This window comes from Drosophila navojoa, chromosome 5, assembly GCF_054131105.1.
Source record: "Drosophila navojoa isolate 15081-1374.11 chromosome 5, UAZ_NAV_1.0, whole genome shotgun sequence".
In the NCBI taxonomy this organism is placed as follows: domain Eukaryota; kingdom Metazoa; phylum Arthropoda; class Insecta; order Diptera; family Drosophilidae; genus Drosophila; species Drosophila navojoa.
The window spans coordinates 7,477,576-7,496,840 of NC_142893.1; the positions used below are offsets into that span (position 1 = coordinate 7,477,576).

At 33.9% G+C, this 19,265-nt stretch overlaps 1 protein-coding gene across 3 annotated transcripts in view; it reads left to right on the plus strand.

Moving 5' to 3' along the window:
* Positions 1-19,265, plus strand: part of SLO2 (slowpoke 2) — a 119,610-nt gene that overhangs the window by 49,873 nt on the left and 50,472 nt on the right. Inside the window, exons 1-2 of one of the 3 annotated variants that reach the window (XM_089262379.1) lie at positions 8,312-9,508; positions 17,692-17,885. The exons of 1 other annotated variant lie outside the window; for it this stretch is intronic. In XM_089262379.1, the coding sequence (XP_089118505.1) occupies positions 9,356-9,508; positions 17,692-17,885 (347 nt within the window). In that variant the 5' untranslated portion in view covers positions 8,312-9,355. Of the gene's footprint in view, positions 1-8,311; positions 9,509-16,977; positions 17,886-19,265 lie in introns of those variants that run through there. One more of the 3 variants, XM_089262381.1, reaches the window with a different exon arrangement.

A 19,265-nucleotide genomic window follows, 5' to 3' on the forward strand; every position in this document is an offset into this window, starting at 1 on the left:
TTTGCCTTGAGTTCTGAATTCTGCAATTTTCGCAGAACGTCGCATATTTTTTCGGGATATTCCATTTTGTATAGTATTTAGTTACCAGCTTACTAATTGGCATATCAGTTATGTTGTTGTTGTCTTTTTGTTTTTTGCCACTGGCTAAAAGTGGGAGATTCTCGTTTGAATTTTGGATAAAATTGAAAGTGAAAAGATGGAAAGTTAGCTCTAATTGGTATTGTTTGCGAGTTTCGAGAAAATTTTGTGACATTTATGTATGGAATGACTTAATTTGCCTTCTAATATGAGTTAAATCTTCTAGGCAATATTTTTGAGCAGTTGCTGTTGTGGTTGAGCCAGAAGGCATTGGGGAATATATGTAAATTGGGGAATATGTATAGTTGTATGTTATATATCTATTGATTTACTTGGACAAACAACATTAGATATACAAACATATTAGTTTAATTTACATATTTATTAGAGAACTGCATGGCTCTACTCACACATCATACGTTGAAGGGGAATGCAACGAATTGAATGAGTTTAGCTTTAATGTCCCTCAACACATTTCATTTCCTTAATCATGCAACTCTCTAATACTTCTTTATTAGATATGTAATATATATTTTATTCAACTAAAATTTCAACTAAATTATATTTCTGCTTTTGACCCTTGGCAACATAATTCTAAATTGTATCCACAATATATAATACTTTCGCATTAATGCATAGTAATGTTTTTTCACATGGCTTTCACATGAATTTCAATTATAATTAGCTGGAAAAACTGTTTACAATTAAGGCCCTCCTAATGCTCTGCGCTTTTTGTGCATTCCAAAGTGCAGTAAAAACATTTAGAATTCACAAAGTGCATGCAAAATTATTTCAATTCTTAAAATGAATATCATATAAATTCAGCGCACAGTACGCAGTTTCGCATATAAATGCTTTACCTTGCCTTCACGCTATATCTTTATAGCTCTCTGAAGGGCACTAAATATATGTGCTAAATAAATCGGTGTGTTCAGAATTTATGCAACTTACGTGTTTATTTATTACCAAAATAAATAAGTAAATGGGTTAGAATTTCGTTTGATATATGATGTATGAATTGTATGCACTGTAAGGTATGCTTCCACTACTACATGAGTCGTTGCTAGTGGCTAATAAAAGTCTGACAATGGACTCAGTAAGGTCCTTGAGTGTTATACACAAGATAAAAAATATGAGCGCTCGATTGGCTTTTGAGAATTTTTACACTTGCTGTAGTTAGACTTAAGTATTTAAGTGCACTGCACGCATTTGCTGCAATTCGTTTAATTTAATTCAAAGTGGAAGTTTTACAACAGTGAAAGACCCAAAGATAAACTCATTAATCATCTATGAGGATGCTGTGGCTGCTTCGTCTGTCCCCTTGACATTTTCAAGCGCCACACTCGAAGTTCAAGCGCACAAAATTATGAGAAATATGCAAAAGGGAAAGCAAATAAGAATGAAAACAATAGCTCAGGCCACAGGCCAATGCGCAACACTTTGTCAGAGCGAAGTGGATCTGAGCGGAATGAGCAGGCGAGTGCGTAGTCAGTCCATCAGTCAGTGAAGAGAACTTATAAACTTGGCATGAAGTAGGAGCTGTAGCCACCGAGCATAGCCAGAGCCAGAGTCGTAGCTTGTGGCCTGGCCAGGGTGGCTGTGCAACGTGTGGCAGCAACGCGTTGCAGAATGAAAATGGCGCCACTTACTTTAATTGCTGGCCATGGCAACAAAAGCCTCAGCGACCGACCGACCGACCGGTCTCTGAGCATGGATGGGATGGCGATGGAGCGCGGGACTAGGGCTAGGTGCCAGAGGTGCCGGAGGTGCCATTGGGTCAGGTTGTACCATTGTTGCTTTGTGAAACGCTGACGCGCGGCTCATGTAATTAAAGCGTCGCTTTCAACGCAACAATGCGACTGCAACTGGCGTTAAGTTCAGCTGCTGCTGCTGCTGCTGCAACGCAACTGAAAGGAATGCATTAGAGTGCAGAGTAGAGAGAGAGAGCGCTCAGATATCCTATATAAAGATATGCCTTTGAGGTGATCTACTACTGAGAGTTTTTGGCAGCTGTGTAGCAGTTGCAGTTGTTGCTGAAGTTTATTTTGAGATTTATAATAATTATTATTTATAATTAATATTTTCTTACAAAGCTATGAATATAAAAATATATATATATGTTATATAAACAAATTTTTCTTTCAAATATGGCTGGTATATATATTTTATATATTTAAAATATAATATTTATAAAAAAAATTATCGAGAAAATTTAGATTAAATATATTTATAATACATTCAATTATTATTTTTATATATTTATTATTTTATTATATTTTTTTATGGCATACATTTGTGATTATTCCTACATTTTTTACCTTTAACTAATATATTTTCCATTGAATACATATATTTATTTATATATACCATAAACAAATTTATATGATTTATATTTTAATGGATTATATTTATTTTTATCTTTTACTGTACCATAAAAATTTGCCATATACTTGGAATATTTTGAATAAGTTTTAGACATTTAAATATATTTACAAAACATTTTTCCGATTTTGCAAATCAAGTTAAAAAAATGTTTTTAAATATATTTCACTACTGTAGAAAATGGAGAGAATATTATATCATATAATATATTATATTATATAAATATAGCAGCACATACATATTATAAATGTAGATACAAATATTTAGAATAAAATTTCTAAAATAATCTTTAAATCAGCTTAATATGCAGCAATTAATTCTGCTCTGCGCTTCTTAATTATCGATGGTTAAAATTCGCTTTGCTCTTTATAGATTCCTATGCAGATTTAATATCTGCTTATATATTCCCTATAAGCATTTTTTTTGCTTCAATGCTGCTCCTAGCAGTAAAAAATAATTTCTAATCAAATTTATTGATTGACTGCACTCTCTGCTCTCTGCCTTTGTGCTATTGTATTTTCTCTACTCTGTCTGCCTGGCTAGGCTAAATATTCAGCATCTACTCTAACACTTTATAATACGTCTAGGGTATAGAAAATTTATTCAACAGCAATCGCAAACAGGCTTTTGTAAAAAGGGTCTCCAAAGCCCGCGCAGCTTCTTGGCCCCGCAAATGTGTTAGTAAAACCTTTTTTGGCAGCTTCAGCTGTTGCTGACTGACCTGACATTTTACTCCACTGCGACTCTGTGAGTGTGTATGTGTGTGTGTATATATTTTTGGCACTTAATTGAACGCGTTTAGTGAGAGGCGTCAAAACGGTTTGTGCCGTTGCTCAACTTGAATGGCATGGCACACACACAGCCCTCATTTCATGCCATTCCACAATTGTTGCTGCCCCGCCACAAAATGTTGCCTCATCCACATAATTGCCTTGTGCCCAGTGTTGACCATTTGCGCAAAACTTGGCCATTTCGGCTGTTGGGTGAAAAGTGGCTCGCTGTCGCAGCTGTCGAGACTGAAGACTGGAATGGAGTGAAGTGGAGTGGAATGGAGCTGATAAATGTTTAAATAACTTGATATTGCACAAAAAACTTTTGCAGCTGTTGCAACTTTGTGCTTAACACATTTTACCATATAAATTCATTTGGAAACTTTAATTAATATTCAGCAGCGGCCTTCCGTTCATATCGATGCGTTCAATATTGTTGCGCAAAACTTTGTCCAAGTAGCCTTTCGACTAGCTAATCACATATAGATTGACTTTTCGAGTGGTACCACGTGACGCGTGCGTGATATGGATAACTGACAGCATAAATTCGATTTCAGCCAGAGACAAATTTTGAGAAAATTCTATTAACTGTTGTTCGGCTGGCGGAAAATTGAAGGCAATTCAATTAAACATGATTTTGTTGAACGATTTTGATCGAATTGTCTTAATGATGTTTTCATATTTGATTGGAAACTGTGAAGTGGCTGGAGAATTTGCGATTGAGAATGCCAAGGAAGTAAAGTTAAAGGCGTTTAAAAAATATATTTTGCGGACAAGCATTAAAATTAAGCAAATATTAAATTACATAAATTCGGATTAAATAGAAAAGTTAGAATTTTTTTAAATTTTATTATTTATAAAAATTAATTTTATAAAAATTTATGAATACTCAAATTGTCTGAGTGTGTTAATACCTAAAAAATATTAATTCCAATATGAATTATTATTACCATTAATTATCATTATCACTTCAATCATTTGTATACAAAATGTCAAAGATTTTTTGTATAAATATCGTCAGTTCCCAATCCTAAAAATGTTGCTTACAATTTATTCCCCCAACAATTCAAATCAGCTTAAAATGTTTTAATGTGAAAAGCTTATTATTATCTGTTGTATTCCCACTCTCTGTCTCTCTCTCTCCCTCTCTCTCTCTCTCTCTCTCTCTCTCTCTCTCTCTCTCTCTCTCTCTCTCTCTCTCTCTCTCTCTCTCTCCCTCACACACCCTTTCTGTTAGCTTATCTCTGCACTTTGCTAATTTAAAAGCAATGTCCTTTGGAAAACTTGAATGCGTCTCGCATGTAATTTATTTCATTTTATTTCCTATTTTGTTTCTCTCGCTTTTCAGTTTATCACAGTACAACTTATATTTTCATTCGACTTAATGCGTGTTTTTTTTTTTTCGTTTTTCTCTGTCCCTCTACATCTCACTCTCTCTGTTTTCAAATTATTTCTTGCTCCTTTTGCACTCAACTGACATCTCAGAGTCCTTGCTTGGACAGCCAATACAATTTAATGCCCATCTTTATTTATTTGTGTTTAGACTCGACGGGAGCTGCGCTTAACTTTTCAACATCTTCGAAGTGTCGATAAGCGCGTCTACGACACTCATTCACGGAAGTCAAATGAGTATATTGGTTTTGTGAAATGCTGCATGGGGGCGTGGCAAATTTTTTCCACAATACTAGAGTAAATAAATAAAATATTCTGTTGACATACTCTAAATATAATATATATATAATAATAGAGGGCGTGGCAAATTGGAAAATGAATCGTGAAGGAGTATTCTGCAGTCGGTTACGACCGACTGCTTAGTTGTTTTTTAATTTGTATTTTTTTTCTGTTGCTCTCCACTCACATATGGCAGTTGCTGCTGCCTTTGATCAAGGTTTATTTTTCGCTTGGCTCTAAATCAATTAGCCATGCTTCATTGACCAGTATATTTTTTGAAGCCACACTTGAAATTCCTGAAACACTTCAAATTGACAAAAATCTTGCGCTTGATTAACACTTAGCTAAGCACGAGGCGTAAGAGTATTTTATTTATTCCTTATTTTTATTTTATTTTACTGCTTGCACAGCAAAAAGTCAAACAATTCTGTGTGTGTGCGTGTGTGTGTATTGGAAATTGTTTTGTGAAAATATTGCAAGTATTTTCATAGCTATGATAAGCACTGAGCACCACAACAAATCATTGTCTGTCGAAAATCGAAAAATAAATTGAACTGATTTCTCTAGCTATCTTTGGCCTTCCTCTCAGTTTCTTTCTCTCTCTCTTCCTTTCTCTTGCACTCCCTCTGCGGTTGCTGACTTGTCCCCTGTTGCTTTCTGACCACATCCGCAGCTCCTATACTGTGTGTGTGTGTGTGTGCGTGTTGTTTTTCGTGTCGCTTCTTCAAAAATGGCTTTCAACTTTTTGTGCTTGAAGCCAAAAGCAAATGCCAAAATGTTAGACATTCGGTCAGTCAGTCCGTCAGTCAAGCTGGCAGTCTGTCAGTCAGTCATGCTTTGTTCGTTTGGTAACTGTGCTGGTTGACGCACACAGCTTGACATACATTTTATTATTGCTGCTACTGTGGAGCAGCTGCTGGCTTTATTAGAGAATGTGCAAGGCATGCATTGCCGCACAAGCCTGACTCAACTAACTAACTAAAATTTTTCGAACTAAACATTCTTTAGTTGGGCTTGAACATTTGAGGATTTTGAGATTGATTGGCCAAACTAAGCGTAAGAAATTTGTTGAACAACAAATAAATGAAATATAAATAAATTTTATAAATTTTTGTGCTCTAACAATTTTGCACTAAATAGTTATTTGTCTGTGCCTTAAATGGATGAATGCGTTGTGATTCTTTAAAGTGAGATTTAGAGCTAGGTGATGAATTATGAAGGAATTTGAATTATAATAATTTTAATAAATACAGTATAAAAATGATTTAATCAAATATAAATAAAAAACTATTTTTTCAGATTTATTTAATATAATTTATATTTCTTTATTTCTTATTTTAATATTATTTTGTATTTATTTTTTATTTAAATATTTTTATATTTATGTTTTATTTTATTATTATTATCATTTGCATATTTATTTTTATTTAAATATAATTTTTATATATATACATTTTTATTAATATTATTTTATAAATTTTTTATTTTGATATTATTTTTAATGATATTTATTTTATTATTATTATTATTGTATTATTATTCATTTGAAAAAATATTTATATATGTATTTTCTATGTCCAAACTAATTTATTTTACTCTTCCGAATATATACAACATACTGCAAATAATAAAACATGCAGAATTAAATTAAAATACAAAAAAATGATTATATTTAAAAAAATAATAATAATAATAACAAAATTTTAAAAATATTTAGAAAATATAGTAAATAATGCAGTAATTATAAAAATATATAGAAACAAAGTTTTTATATAAATTTGTGCATAACATATTCAAATTAATAGCAACAACAAACTACAGGGTATATTTTAATTGCAGCAGCTTTTTTGTTATCAAATTAGTTTACTTCCCTTTTGTGGCATTATATTTGTTCGCTTTTCTCTTTTTTATGAATTGAAAGTTCAAATGCAGCTGTCGTGCGACAGGAAGTTAATATAAATATATATGTATATAGATATAGACTTTTTATATACAATATAAACACATGTGTCATGTGTGCAAAAACAGCTGTTGAAGTTGTTGGCCTGTGTGTGTGTGTGTGCGCTGCATGTCGAGTTCATAAATTCAATTTCGTAAATGGATACGAAGCAAACGCTTGTCGCATTTTGTCACATGCAACGTGCAGCAGCCGCAGCAACTGCGTCAGAGGTAGCCAAAGCCAAGTTTCCAACTCATTCTCTGGCCCGCCGACGCCCGGCTGCTGCTGCGGCTGCTGCTGGCTTGTCATGTCAACTATACACACATACACATATATATACGTGTACATGTGTATATAATAAGTTTTGCCGCTTTGACTGCTGTCATTCAGAGAGCGAAAAGTTTTGGCCAGCTGCAGCGCTCAGTTTCCGCTTTTGTTCGGTTTTTCCCCATTTCCCTTTCCCAATTTCCCCCATATCGCGCCTCTAACAACACTGACAGCCACGCGTCGGTCACACGGCGCGTATGAGCGTATATATCCCGTGTGTTTCCCTTATTGATTTCTTTCTATTTTTTGTGTGAGCCCTCGGCTGTTGTTTTGTTCGCTGAATAGGTATATTTAGATCATTCGACTGCATAAAATTGATTATTAATTAATCTGTTTGCATTTGTCTCTTTGTTTTCCCGTTTTTGGATTTGTCACCAATTTGGCTTTGTTTATTCATTTGTTATTCACGATATAAAGGCAATCGAGGTTATTTTTAGGCATTTAACTGACAGCTTGATTGCCAGAATGCAGCCAGAAAATCGAATCCAGTGTAAATTAACAACTATGTGGAACTAAATATAAAGTGAGCAATTAAACTGAACTGAAAGGAATAATGGATAAAATACTTTAGTCTGAGTTCTCCATAATAATGGAAAAATAAATCTTGAAATTTAAATACTCTCAAGATATTAAACAAGTAATTTCTGAGGTTATTGCTTTCCTCTGCCAAGTTGTCTAATTCAATTATTATTACGACCGACTGCAAAATGCCAAACAATTGAATTAGTTCAACTGGCTGCCATTCTGCATGGCAGCTGGCTCAAATGGCTGTCTGATTGCCCGGCAGCACGCACTTTAGCACCGAGCAACATTTATTGCATTCAAAGGACGCAGCGGGCGTCAAATTGATGCGACGAGCGTCTTCTATTCATATCAGAGAAATGGGTTTCGCCTGCACTTTTGGGGGTACGCGCGCGCATTGTGTCATTATGAGTGGCGATGTTTTATTTTTATGGCAATTCTTTCATTTATATATATATATTTTTTTGTTGATGCCGTTTCCTTTATGTTTTGCCATAATTTCATTTGGTTTGAAAAGAAATGCGAGGTAGAGAAATGTGGAGTATTTGCAGTCATCGACAGCGGCACAATTGAGTCGGATGGGAGCGAGTCTGGAATGAGACAGTTTTTGATTTATTTTCAGGACCAACAAAGCAAATAATGAATTTTTAGCAGCAACAACAAAAGTCCAATTAAAAATCAGCTTTAAGAGGAAAACCAATAAAAACAAACTGACCAAACATAAAATTAATATAAAAGTGCTGTGTGTAAAATATATAATAAATGTAATGAAATTATAAAAAATAAAATTATACTATAATAAATTCAAACTGACCAACTATAAATAACTTAAATGTGCTGTGTACAAATATAATACAAATGAATATAAAATTTATGTAAATACATGTAGAAATCTGTGTGCTTAACTCAACTGTGGACCAAAAACAAAAAAAGCCAACTTCTATATAAAAACATAAAAACATATATATAAACATAAAACTAAATCTAAATAATATTTTATAAAAATCTATTAAGCTATTTACAACATCTATGTGAGACTTGTGCATAACTAAATAAATAAATAAACAAAATTAAAAATAGACAAATTAGCCATAAATCACGTTTTGTTGTAGTTGAATTATATAGAATTCTATATATATATATATATATACATATGATTTATTAGCCATAAATTTTAAGTGTACATATGACCAAGAAAAACTGGTACACAATTTGGTAAAAGCTTTAACTAGTATTTAAGCCATAAACTAAGCTTCGCTCTTGGCTCGTCGATTGACCAAAAGTATAGTGTAAATATCGAAATAAATATATATATGTAATTTAAAACAAACAACTGAAAGTGTAACTCTAGACTGTGCTTTAACATATTTCCAACAAAAACAAGACCAAAAAAAAAAAAAATATATATATATATATATAACTAAACTAAAAACAATTTTTAAAGCATTTAATTCAATTAAAAACTTCGTCAGGTAAAACACACACGAAATTAATTAAGACTTAGCAATAAATATTTGGGAGCTGCTGTTACCATATAAGTGTGTATATCTGTGTCCAACTGTATCTGTGTTGTGCTCTCTAGTGTATATTGCGCCCACTCTCTCTCTCTCTCTCTCTTTCTATCTCTCTATCTCTGTCTGTCTATATATCTATCTCTGTCTCATTGATGTTTCACTTGACTTGCAACATGAGCAGCAATAATATTAATAACAACAATAATAATAACAATAATAATAATAATAATAATAATGATAATGATAATGATAGCAGTCCTTTAACAATTACACGCAACTACACAATAGTGAGTTGGTTTTCACAAGTAAGTTTTTCGTATTCATTCTAATGCTCGTTCACCTAATATAAGGAGTAGATAGGCTTGGGTTGATGCACAACTGAAGATAGAGAGTTTAGATACTGTTAATATAGGAAATGTTGGGGATGTGTTTTATGGCAGATTGTCTGATAATATGAACGAATGTATTTATGGATTTGCTATTTAGAAAAAATAAAGTGAATGATCGAGCTGTACAGAAAGTACGGCTTTTATTGCCTCTCTCCATAGATTGAGTAAACTGATGGAATCAGAGTAAGCCTAATTGACTTTGAATATTGAGTCAATTGATTGACTTTATAGAATATTTATTTATGTATATTTTGACTATTAAGCTCCATTGATTATATTCCAAGATTAACTCTGAATATTAACTAAATAAATTGATTCCATAATTGCTTCTATAGATTAACTCTATAAATTGATTCCTTAGATTGATACCATAGTTTGGCTCTATAAATTGAATCTATTTATTAACTGTTCCCTTAGACGAGTTCCCTGGATTGACTATTATCTAGGTCTATATTGATAAACTTCACATCTAGTTTTCGAAATTTAATCATCATGGCTATTCAAAAGCTATTCAACTATTGATTCTATTAGCTAGCATATCTCAAAACGTGAACGAGCATTCCATAGTCGGTTGATCCCGACTGATTTCATACTTTGGTTTTTGTTGTTTCTTCATTTTGGTTCTCACATATTCCACAATCCGCTTGGGCAGTGTAAACTGTCACCATTTGCTCTATCAATGCGAAATCAAATTAAAATGCCAATCCTTTTGATACACACCCACGCACACACCCACACACTCACACACACTCACACGCACACGCTTTCATTGTTGCCGTTCTTGTTGCTGCGACCTGGCTCTCATTTCACATCCTCAGCCATCCACACATGCTTCAACTCTTGCTCCGGCAGCATTCTCGACGTCTTCGTCATCTTTCTGAAACTCATCTCAGCTCAGTCAACAGTTGGCTTATTGTATTGCCTTACCTCTTATAACCATATATATATATATTTATTTATAAGTATATAAACCTTCAACTCATATTTGTGTTTATTCCCATTCTTGACGCAGCTTGAATGTTTTCTCTTCCTCTTCTTCGGTTTCTCTACTTTGAATTTATTTATTACGTTTTGGTTGCTTTGTGCTGGACCAGCGAGGCGTTTGCCTCAATTGCTTTTACAATAGTATGTGTGTATGTTTGTGGGCCTTAATTAGCTGGCAAGTTGACTAACGCCCAAAGTTTTACAGTTTACAAACTTCACATGGAGCACATTGTAAGCTGTCGCAGTTAAGGCTCTAAAGACTTACCAAGTTATGCCTGGCTTGTGCAATATTTATGGTCGCTAGTTTTATGAATGCGAAATGCGTTTAAATAGTTTTATTTATATTACATAAATATTTATTAGTTTAATTTTAAATGCATTAAATTGCAAAATTAAAAAACAAAGATATTTAAATGATTTTACAAAAGCCAACTTAATTATGATTAATGAATGCCAATAGCAATATAGATTATTAATTACTTTAAACTCCAACCTCAAGTGCTATTCAATTATTATTAGGCATCAACGCAACGAGTTGAATCAAAACTAATTATAGATTTAAGTGGAGCTATAAACAATACAATTCCAATGGGATTTAACCGGCTTCAATTCAGATGCGAACACAAATCCTTGGCAATTCAACACGCCGTGAAATGTCAAACTCAGGCATATTGAAATTCAAGCAGATCAAAAGCCGCAAAATACAATAGAAATCAAGAACAGAGGGAAATAAAATGTGGCAAGCGGCTGAGGCAAACGTGGCTTAAAATGGGACTGGGCGTGTTGAATATAAATTGCAATTCTCAGCTGAAAAAAAAAGCATAAAGCAGAGACAGTGTAAGGAAACTGCAGATACTCTTTAGAGTAGAAATGTTGCTGTTAAAAATTAAAAAAAAAGTTAGTTAAAAATAAAATTAACCAAAATAATGATAGTTTGACTTTATGTAAGATAAATTAATTTTTAAAAGTCGAAAAAAAAAATAAATAGACATTTATGTATAAGAATATAATTAAAATTAAAAATCAGTCAGTCTATAAAGTAGAGATAATTTTGAAAATAAATAATATAATAAATAAATAAATAATATAATAAAATAATATAATAATAGTACTCTATTATTTATGTAAAAAAATAATTAAAAATTTGATACATATTTTAGGTTTATCTTTTCTCTAAAAAATAATATTAAAAAATATTAAATATTATATTATAAAAATTTGGCTTCAGGATATAAAATATTTTATATACATTTATATATATATTTATGCCTTTATATATTATTGATAAATATATATGTATATTTAATTCCTAGACTTTTTACAGCTCAACGCGCAATTGTGCTCGGATGAATGTAAATGGATTTATTTTATTTATTTTCTTATTTACATTTAAATTTTTGACCACTTCCAGCATAAGTTTGGACATGTGAAATATTTTATTGACTTGTGTAATTAAAAACTTATTTACTTGGCACTTTTTGGATCTGTGTATGCGTGCATATGTGTGTGAGTGTGGTAGTCTGTGCATGTAGCAGCTAAATCAAAAGGAATCATGTCTGCTCACAATTAAAGGCCATCAAATTGCTATTGTTCCAGCCAAAGTGTGCCAAAGGTATGTGCTGTGTGTGTGTGTGTGTGTGGGTGTGTGGGGCAATCAATACTGGATTTTTAATGAAGAAATAAAGTGGCCATTCTCATGTTGTGCCGTGTCGTAAAAATTGTCTACATTTTTATGGCGCATCTTCATTTTTCGGCTGGCCTGGGCGGCACTCGGGGCAGGTTTTGTTACGGCACGCCCCATCATAAGGACAGTGAAATGACCTGTGTCCGGTACAGGCGCACAAGTGCACACGCACACGCACACGCACACACACTTACACACCCACACACAGAAACGTGGCCAAAACGCCGCTGTTGAGCTGGAAAATATGGCCTTTTGTGGCCAGCTAACAACGGCTAACAGCAGGAGGCAGCGCTGAAGCTCGCACAAGTGTTTATTTCGGCATTTTGCTTTATATTCGCACTGGCAATAGCCACCAATATGTATGTGTGTGTGTGTAGTTGTGCGCGCTTGAACGCACTCAACCCCAATGCATGACAAAAGCCAGCGGGTCGCAATTCTTTGCTTTTGACCAAGTTTTTTGTGCCCCAATGATTATTGGGCTCCACGGTTTTCTTCTTTTTTTTTGCCTCTCTCTCTCTCTCCCTCTCTCTCTCTCTCTCTCTCTCTCTCTCTCTCTCTCTCTCTCTCTCTCTCTCTCTCCCTCTCTTTATTTTTGCTGCTGTTCATTGTTCGCTTTGGGCTCGTTGGAATTCTGAAAATGTTGCCATTGTTTGTTTTTCTGTTTCTTTTTCTCCCCGCAATGGGCGTGAAATCATTTAAGGCATCGGCACGCAGCCCACTGCGGGACTTGGGGGGGAAGCCGGCTGCGTGCGGTTGATAAGCTGCGTTTAGGTTTATTTAACAGTTTTGCTAATTTTACGCGTTGTGCGGAAGCGAATTTGTCGGCGTTTTACCTTTTCACAAACTGGAGAATATAGACGATGTAACAGGTATTATTATTGATCTCAATCAACAGGCGATTCGATTTGGCTCGTTTTGTTTACGGCCTGCGTTCTGCCTGTTCATAGCTCTGTTCCGCTCTGAGCGGTGAATATAGTTCATGTATATATTATATATACATATATAATGAATGCAGAATATAATGACTGCAGAATTTGTCTGCATGATTAAAATCATATTAAAATATACCTTGACAGATTCATGATTCATGTTTCATGAATTGCATTAAGAAATCGATATATGTATGTGTCTGTCTCTCTCTCTCTCTATTTCTCCATAGGTTGGTTTTTCTCTCTCTCTTATTTATTTCTTTTGCTTTGTCGCTCTCTCTCTCTCTCTCTCTCTCTATTCCTGTATCTTAATCTATTTCTTTCTCTTTCACAGTCTTTTGTCTCTATCAATGTAGGCATTTCTCTGATTCTGTTTCTTTATATATCTCTTGGCTTTCCTTTTTGTCCAGATCTGTTGCTCTCTATCTCCTTCCTCTTCCTCTTCCCTCTAACCCTCTCTTTTTTCCTAGCTCTCTCTCTCTCTTTCTCTCACACTGTCTCTGTCTTCCTTATCTAACCATTTATACCCAATTCATGTTCAATTACAACCACAATCAAATTATATTTGCAATCCAATTATTGCTAACTTAACGACCAATTGGCTCCTCTCCTCTTCCTCTTCTGCCAATTATTAGTGTCAGTTGTTTTGTTTTTATTTTCCTGTTATCGCTAGCTGTTTTATAGCTTTGATGCATTGACCTAATTGGATAATTCATCGGGAGATGACAATTGAAATCGAAATAACATCTTTATATGTTTTCTTATCCAAGGTATATTACCGTCATATACTCCCTGTTGCTCGATTGAATCAAACTAATCTGTATCCGATTGCGTGAAATTTATTTTGATGCAGTAACATCTGATGATTATATAAAAATCTGTATATATTTTCTTCGTTTAACTGTGTAATGTTGTTGTTGTTCGGGGTCGACGCGTTCTCCTTCTTGTTGTTGTTCCATTAAACCAAGGAATTACACTTGATCTAGACGTTCTTGGTCTGGTTATTCGTGATGTTGTCATTGCTGTTGTGCCTGCTGTTGTTTCTGTTTCTGTTTCTGTTGTTTCTGTTGTTGCTTCTGTTGTTGTCGTCGTCGTAGAGATATCCTTTAAGTAACATTGTTTTATACACTGCCTTTGCGTTAATCCGATAATGCAGTTATAGCCCAATCTGCATCTGCCCCTGTGCATCACCCAGACAGGTAGTAAGGGCTGGCACGTCGAGCGTGCAAACCTGACCACGCCTATCGTGCACAGATCGCGAAGCTTGGGAGGTTTTGGGAATGACACTGCAGCGCCAAGCATCAATAATATAATCCAGCTGGCAGTCATTCTGGCCAGATTCGAACAGACACTGAGAGGGCTCGCAAAGTTCTCGGCCAGACTAGGGGCGTGAAATAGTTCTATTAATATATATAATTTAATTTCCTTTGCTGTTGAGCCGAGACCATATCGATTCTATTTTCCTTCTCACATTGGCTGCAATTTAATTTAAATAAGACTTTCCCACTGATCATTTAAACACGCTCCAGCTGGATGTCCATTTGGCCTTAATTTACTTCAATTTGCACACTTGAAATCATTTGGCTCGGGCCAGCCCCCACCCCCCCTGAAAATCTTTTGCCATGGCAAACTCGGGTAAATTATAAAGCTATTAAACACTGACAGAGTTTGCCTAATTAACAAAGTGTGTACAGTGTCGATGCTCTCTCTCGCTCTCTTTCTCTCTCTCTCTTTCTCTCTCTCTCTTTCTCTCTCTCTCTTTCTCTCTCTCTTTCTCTCTGCGAGCTAATGATGATGCAAAGTGTTCGATTTTTTCATATACCCTGTGGTTAATATGAGAGGGTAGATCTATGATGAATTAATAAAGTTGATTAAATTTTACGACAAATTTTATCAAGTATAAAAATATTCTACATTTTGTTAAAGCTTTCATAAGTGGTTCACACTTTTCATATATAAAATAAATTAAATAAAATAATTTTATTTTAAATACAAAAAACGTTGACCTATGTTTATTAAGATATATTTATTTATATCTAAAAAAATAAAAAAAATAAAAAAATTAAAAAATTATGAAGTAAATTGAATTAAATAATTTTAAAAAATTATATTTAATCTCGAAATAATATTCCACAGCCCATTTTCTAGGGTATCGCAACGGCACAGTTCATATTGTTCTTACTCGGTTTTATTCTGTCTCTCTCTCCCTCACTCTCTCTCTCTCTCTGCCTATCTCTTTCGTTCACTTTTGTTTTACCCGCCGTCTGGGACTCGATTGGTAATTACTTGTGGGAGAGCCGCATTGTATTTCGATTGGTATTGGCACAGACGACGACGCCCCGAGACGCGCCAATGTCTTGAGTAAATTTATGTAAATTTCGATTAATTTACTTTTTGACACAATGCTGAGATGTGCGGCTGGCTCATTAAGTGGCAAAGTCGAGTCGTGTCATTAGGCTGAAATAACTGCGGTCTAATTGAACGGAAGCCCCTTCGCTGTCTGCTGATGACAAACGTAATACGTATTTAACGCCTGATTGCAGCCAGATCAATCAATGTCCAACCACTTTGGCTCTTTGGCCAATTGATTTACTGCCAGCTGTTATGCTGCCAACCAAATGAAGTGTATCTATCTCCCTCTATCTCTCTCTCTCTCTCTTTGACTGTGTCTGTTTTGTTGGCCTTGAATGACGCACAAAATTGCATTGGAGCCTTGGGCTAGAATTTCCGCTCATTTCCGTTTTGGTTTCTTCTAAACTTTTCAGCATTTAAAAGATGCCCGAAAAAAAAATGATATCAACTCTTCATATTTCAATTTCCGGTCTGCAACACACATTTGGTAAGCAGCTGTCCAGCTATGCTTTATAGCTCTATGTATTGCTCGCTCGCCCTCTCTCTCTCTCTCTGCCCCTCTTTCTTTTGCATTCATTCCATCTCTCTCTCTATTGCTCTCTTGTTGCAAAATGCTTAAAGTTGATTGATGCTGCCGGAAGTTAATTTTACTTTGCTGCTCGCTCTCTGTGTGCCCCAAAGCGCACATGTCATTTAGATTTGGCTTTCATATACCCTGTATAACTGATATGAAATGAGTGAGAGTGGCATACAAATCATGTGAATTGAGTTGCTCTTGATGATGTCCATCCATTATGATTTGGCACTGTGAGGCTTATGGGGAATGATTGATAAACTATGATTCGTAGAAACTGAGTGGTGGAAATTTCTGGTCTGTGATAAGAGAGGATAGCGCACTTTTCATTTACTGTTGAATATTTTCTACAATATTTTCTGTTTATTTATATTAAAATATTTAAAAAAAAATCTAGATAAATAAGTTATGTATTTTGGTTTGCCTCAAGATGCTAGAAAAATATTTATAAATTAGTTATACATGTCTGCATGCATATAAATTATAATTTGTATTAAATTTTAAAAAGAAAAGGGGTATTCAAGTAGAAAATTTAAGACCAAGACATATATGTATATATATTTTCTTTTTTTATAGCTGTTTAAATCGTGATCTATGGATATAAATATAGTCAATATAAATTGAGTTATTATGTACCATATATAATTTATTTATATTACATAAATTATATAAATAAGTTATTTTAAAATTAAAAATATAAATTATTCAAATAAGTAATTTTAATAATATAAATAAAAAAAAATTAATTTTATTATATAAACCAATACTTATAAATATAAATAAGTAATTTTATTGTATTAATCAATATTTTTATATAGAATTTATATATATTATATATAAATTATTATATTTATTAATTCTATACATACAACTGGGTATCTGAAAGTTAATACACTTCTAAATCCTGTTTATCCAATCTGATTTGTATTTACGTTTGGCTTTTTGGCTTTTTGCATGCGCAATTTGTATATATGTATGTATGTGTGTATCCATGTACGTATGTTGGTGCACTAACGACTTGGGATGACAGCAGCTCCCAAAAATGCAAGCGACACACAAACACTATTACACTTTTACACACACACAAACACACACACACACAGAGTTGTAAACTCATGCACCAAGCTTAAATCAAAAATGCTTTACGCTCTCAATTCTGTTGCATAATTCATGCTGCTTTCAAAAACCAAATGCAACCCAACCACAACAACAACAACAACGTCAACAATAAATGAAATGCATTGTCTTCACTGACTGAAATGCCAAATTATGCAAACTACAACAACAACAACAATCAACAAAATGCGTGCGCGCTGACAAATTTCAAATTTTGTGGCCAAAAAAAAAAAAAAAAAAATTAAATAACATCAAAATCAAAATCGAAAATGAAACAAATTTTACAATTCGCCTGCTTCGCCCGCACAATTGCATTCCGAACTTTCTCTGCCTAACTGCCCCATCATACGTCTCTACGTCACATCTGCCACCCCACCCCGCCGCCCTTCATGTTAGCCGTCCATCCCATCCCGCCGATTGCAGAATGTCAATGTTCTTCTTTCGCTTGCATAATCTCCAGCGCGCCGAGGAGAACAAACGGAAGAAACGCGTCGAACAGCAGCGTCAACAGCAGCGGCAGAGGCGCGGCGCCAAGGTCTTCAAATGTGTCAGCGATTCCACTGGCCACCTGACTTTGGCGCCCTCCCGGCTATTCGAACGGACCCCAATGAGTCCATCCGACAGTCTCGACGAGATTGCGCTGCAGATACCAAGGTGAGTTCACATTGAGTGTCAGCAAAGCTAGCTCCAAGCTGTGTGTGTGTATGTGTGTGTTATGAGTACATTGTTGAAGCACAGCAAAACTCAAACACACACACACACACAGACACACACACCTGGTTACACACAACACAAGTCGGTTACTCGTATGCAATTGAACAACTTTTTGCCTTGTGCGAACTGTGATTGTTTTGCTTTACCTCTGCTCTGGGGCCTGAGGCAGCTAACCAAACTCACAAACACCCACACACACAGACACACACCCACACACACAGACACACACCCACACACACAGACACACACCCACACTCACAAAGGCTGACAATCGTCTAGAGCCAAGCATCATTTGTGCCCTGGATTATATAACATAATATAAAGTATATAACCAAGTCGTTATTCCTTTGTATGATGTACGTAACAAGCTGTTAACGTGATTCGTTATGAGACTTGAAGAAATATGATGGCTAAGACGTACAACGAATACTCTAAGAAAGGGAAACATGTAAGCAAAAATATAATAGTTATAAATAATAAATTTATGCTGGTCAAGTTTGCAAAGGTTTTCAGCCCAGCATTTGACAAAAAAAAATAAATAAAAATAAATATATATATATATAAAAAATAAAACAACAATGGAACCAACAAATCTGTTTGTCTTATAATAGCAGAGAAATAATATATAACACAACAAAAAGAAGTCGAACTTAATATACCCTAACCAAACATTTTTTTACATACAAATATTTTAATTTTATAAAATATTACTAAATTATATATTATTATATACTTTTAAATTATTTATATATGTATATTTTTACTTTGCTTTTTTTTATTTAAACACAAATAAATTTTAAATTTTTTGCATTATTTTTTCCGCATTAAAATTCTCTAGGTTTACTCACAAATTTAATGCTCATTTGAAATTTAATATCGATTTAATTCAATGGTGGAACTTTTGTTAAAACTTCTTAAAAGCTTTTTATTAGCTCGTGTCGTCAATGAATTTATTATTTATGCGACATTCGATTTATGAATAATTGATGGCCATCAAATTTGATAAAAATGGGTAACAGACGTAAATTTAATTCACAATCCTTTGAAAGGGTATAACATGCTCAATAAGTTGCATAAGCTGCCTAATCAAAGCGAATTATACACTATATTTCATTTAATTTATTTCTTATATAACAACAGATGAGCAAGTATTACGACTTCGGGCAAAAGTTTTTTACATTGGTTTAGTAATGTAAAAAAAAAAAAAAAAATAATAATAATAATAATAATAATAATAATAATAATAATAATAATAATAATAATAATAATAATAATAATAATAATAATAATAATAATTTAATTTAAAAAATATATATATTT